Genomic DNA, 4442 nt, shown 5'->3' on the forward strand with positions numbered 1-4442 from the left:
AAAAAAATTTTTGCTATTGTGCTGACTATCTCTGAAGTGAGGAAGGAGCAGATCGTAATCGGCCGATCGGAGTCTGGACGTGCAGTCCCCGTTTGCTCCTGGACCAGCCAAGAATTAACAGAATAACAAAGTTGGAAGGGACCTTGGAGGTCTTCTAGTCCAACCCCCTGCTTGAGCAGGAGAGCCTGCATTAGGGATGCCCAACTTTGGAACTTTTAAGACTTGTGGACTTCAACTCCCAGAATTCCCCAGCCAGCTATGGGGAACTTGAAGTCCACAAGTCTTAAGAGTTCCCAAAATTGGACACAGTTTACCCTCTTGAGCGAATGGCTGTCCAGTCTTTTCTTGGAAGCCTCCAGTGAGGGAGCACCCACGACTTCTGGAGGCAAGGAGTTCCACTGAGTAATTCTTCCCGCTGTCAGGAAGTTTCTCCTAGTTGCAAGAGGGGAACATCTGACTCTCTCCAGGGAGGAGGGAAAGGGGGCAGGGTGAGTCTAGGAAAGCCGAATGGAGGAGTCTCTTCAAGGATGTCCATGGAGACGGTTGGGCTGGCAGAGGGAAGGGGCTGCCCCAAAGGAGAGGGAGTCAAGCTATTCCCCAAAGCACCTGAAGGCAGGACGAGAAGCAACGGATGGAAACTCATCCAGGAGAGAAGCAACCTAGAACGAAGGAGAAACTTCCTGACAGTGAGAACAATTAACCAGTGGAACAACCTGCCTCCAGAAGCTGTGAATGCTCCAACACTGGAGGTTTTTAAGAAGAGACTGGACAGCCATTTGTCTGAAATGCTATAGGGTTTCCTGCCTGAGCAGGGGGTTGGACTAGATGACCTCCAAGGTCCCTTCCAACATTATTTTTATTATTATTAACAACCTGCCTCCAGAAGTTGTGAATGCTCCAACACTGGAAGTTTTTAAGAAGAGACTGGACAGCCATCTGTCTGTAACGGTATAGGGTTTCCTGCCTGAGCAGGGGGGTGGACTAGATGCCCTCCAAGGTCCCTTCCGACTTTATTATTATTATTAACAACTTGCCTCCAGAAGCGGTGAATGCTCCAACACTGGACGTTTTTAAGAAGAGACTGGACAGCCATTTGTCTGAAATGGTATAGGGTTTTCTGCCTGAGCAGGGGGTTGGACTAGGTGACCTCCAAGGTCCCTTCCAACTTTATTATTATTATTATTATTATTATTATTATTATTATTATTATTATTATTATTGTTGTTGTTGTTGTTGTTGTTGTTGTTGTTGTTGTTGTTGTCGTCGTCGTCGTCGTTGTCGTTGTGGATTTGTGAGCCAAGCAGGATCCCGTGATGGATCCAAAGTGGGACGGGGTCTTCCGCCCTTCCAGCGCTTTTCACGGACCGCTTGTCTGGCTGTGCTTTGTGGGTCTGTCTCTCTAGGTGTGGGTGGACGCAGCGGCCCAGATCTTCTTCTCCCTCGGCCCAGGGTTTGGGGTCCTCCTGGCGTTTGCCAGCTACAACAAGTTCCACAACAACTGCTACCAGTAAGTGCCGTTCGTTGGGAGGAAGAAAAAGTGGATTTTCAGGGGGGCTGGCAGAAAAGGTGGAATGCAGAGAGAATGGAGGGGTCTTTGGAAGAAGCCAGAGAGGTATACTTTTATTTCCTTTTTTTCTTTTCTTTTCTTTCTTATTTCTTTTCTTTTTCTTTTCTATTCTCCTTTTTCCTTTTCTTTCTTTTTCTTTTTTCTTCCTTCCTTCCTTTCTTTCTCTTTTTTCTTTCTTTCTTTAATTCTTCTTTCATTCTCTTTCTTTCTTTCTTTCTTTCTTTCTTTCTCCCTTTCTTTCTTTTTTCTTTTTCTATCTCTCTTCCTCCTTCCTTCCTTCCTTCCTTCCTTCCTTTATCTTTCTTTCTTTCTTTTTTTCTTTCTTTCTTCTTTCCTACTTTTTTCTTTCTTTCTTTCTTCCTTTCTCTCTCTTTCTTTTTCTCCCTTTCTTTCTTTTTTCTTTCTTTTTTTCTCTCTTCTTCTTTCCTTCATTTCTTTATCTTTCTTTCTTTCTTTCTTCTTTTTCTTTCTCTCTTTTTCCTTCCTTCCTTCCTTCCTTCCTTTATCTTTCTTTCTTTCTTTCTTTCTTTCTTTCTTTCTTTCTTTCTTTCTTTCTTTCTTTCTTTCTTTCTTTTTCTGTTGCCTTTTCCGTCTCTTTCTTTCTTTCTTTCTTCCTCTCTCTCTCTTTCTTTTTCTCCCTTTCTTTCTTTTTTCTTTCTTTCTTTTTTTTCTTTTTTTCTCTCTCTTCTTCCTTCCTTCCTTCCTTTATCTTTCTTTCTTTTCTTTCTTCCTTCCTCTTTCTCTCTCTCTCTCTCTTTCTTTCAGTCCCTCCTTTAGTATTTTTACAAATAACTCAACGTGGTGAACATACAGGTAGTCCTCGATTTACAACAGTTCATTTCGTGACCGCTAAAAGTTACAACGGCACTGGGGGAAAAAAGCGACTTATGACCACTTTTCATACTTACGACCGTTGCAGCCTCCACCGTGGCGATGTGACCCAAATTCAGAGGCTTGGCAACGGATCGATTTTTATGACAGTGGACAGTTTCTTGGGGGGTCATGTGATCTCCTTTTCGGTCGCTAAATGGGACAGTTGCGAAGTGAGTTTCGCTCCATTTTACGACCTTTCTTGCCACTGGCTTCCCCCCATTGACTTTGCTAATCAGAAGGCGGCCTAAGGGGATCACGTGACATTCCCGGGACGCTGCGACCGTCGTAAGTGTGAATCCGTTGGCAAGCCTCTCAATTTGGATCACGTGACCGCACCGGGAGGCTGCGACGGTCGTAAGCGTGAAACGATGCCTCAACCTCCCCTCCCAGCTAGTCTGGCCCGTGCAGTCTTCCTTCTGCTTCTCCTTAAGGTTGGGGGGGGAGGTGGAAGAGGCCCCGGGGCAGAAGCCCCCAGCCCCCTCTGACGATACTGACGGGGTTGTGGGTTGTCGTTGTAGGGATGCTCTCGTCACCAGCGCCATCAACTGCCTCACAAGTTTCCTGGCGGGATTTGTCATCTTCACGGTGCTGGGCTACATGGCGGAGATGAGGAACCAGCCGGTTTCGGAAGTTGCGAAAGATACCGGTAAGATCATCTTTGGTTTACGTCAAGGGTGTCCAACCTGGCCAGCTTGAAGACCTGTGGACTTCCACTCCCAGAATTCCCCAGCCAGCGATGCTGGCTGGGGAATTCTGGGAGTGGAAGTCCACAGGTCTTCAAATTGCCAGCTTTGGACAGCCCCACTTTTCACCTTGCTGAGTTTTCCAGGACTGTTTGTTGATTTTGGAAAAAAAGCACAGAGAACAGCAACTTAGGGTGATGAAAGACCTGCAGACTAAAACATATGAAGAAAGGCTGAAGGATATAATAATAATAATAATAATAATAATAATAATAATAATAATAATAATAATAATAATAATAATAATAATAATAATAATAATAATAATAATAAAGTTGGAAGGGACCTTGGAGGTCATCTAGTCCAACCCCCTGCTCAGGCAGGAAACCCTACACCATTTCAGACAGGTGGCTGTCCAGTCTCTTCTTAAAAATGTCCAGCGTTGGAGAAGGGAGGGAGGGAGGGAAAGAAAAAAGTAACAGAATAACAGACTTGGAAGGGACCTTGGAGGTCATCTACTCCAACCCCCTGCTCAGGCAGGAAACCCTATATACCATTTCGGACAAATGGCTATCCAGTCTCTTTTTAAAAACTTCCAGTGTTGGAGCATTCACAACTTCTGGAGGCAGGTTGTTAATAATAAAGTCGGAAGTGACCTTGGAGGTCATCTAGTCCAACCCCCTGCTCAGGCAGGAAACCCTATACCATTTCGGACAAATGGCTGTCCAGTCTCTTCTTAAAAACTTCCAATGTTGGAGCATTCACCGCTTCTGGAGGCAAGGAGTTCCACTGGCTAATTGTTCTCACTGTCAGGAAGTTTCTCCTTAGTTCCAGGTTGCTTCTCTCCTTGATTAGTTTCCACCCGTTGCTTCTTGTCCTGCCTTCAGGCGCCTTGGAAAATAGCTTGACTTGATTTGGGAATGGCCAGTCTAGAGAAAAGAAGGACTAGGGGGGACATGATAGGAGTATTCCAGTATTTGAGGGGCTGCCCCAAAGAAGAGGGGGTCGACTTATTTTCCAAAGTGCCAGAAGGCAAGACAAGAAACAATGGATGGAAAATAAGGAGAGAAGCAACGTTGAGGATTAAGGAGAAACTTCTTAACAGTGAGAACAACTAACCAGTGGAACAGCTTGCCACCAGTAGTTGTATGTGGTCAAACACTGAAGGTTTTTAAGAAGAGACTGGACAGTCACTTGTCTGGAATGAGCTAGGGTCTCCTGCTTGAGCAGGGGGCTGGACTAGAAGACCTCCAAGGTTCCTTCCAGCACTTTTATCCTGTTATTCTATGGAAGGGAGGGAGGGAGGGAGGGAGGGAGGG

General features: G+C 45.3%; 1 protein-coding gene across 1 annotated transcript in view; it reads left to right on the forward strand.

The window, feature by feature from the left end:
• The window catches only part of LOC107299000 (sodium-dependent serotonin transporter), a gene marked incomplete at its 3' end in the record, with an annotated part of 12617 nt that extends 9531 nt beyond the window's left edge, over window positions 1–3086 (forward strand). Inside the window, exons 5-6 of the mRNA XM_015828365.1 lie at window positions 1404–1507; window positions 2959–3086. Of these exons, the coding sequence (XP_015683851.1) occupies window positions 1404–1507; window positions 2959–3086 (232 nt within the window). The remainder of the gene's footprint in view (window positions 1–1403; window positions 1508–2958) is intronic.
• Between the last annotated feature and the right edge of the window lie 1356 nt (window positions 3087–4442).

This window comes from Protobothrops mucrosquamatus, unplaced genomic scaffold, assembly GCF_001527695.2.
Source record: "Protobothrops mucrosquamatus isolate PMUCROS unplaced genomic scaffold, P.Mucros_1.0 scaffold4419, whole genome shotgun sequence".
Taxonomy (NCBI): domain Eukaryota; kingdom Metazoa; phylum Chordata; class Lepidosauria; order Squamata; family Viperidae; genus Protobothrops; species Protobothrops mucrosquamatus.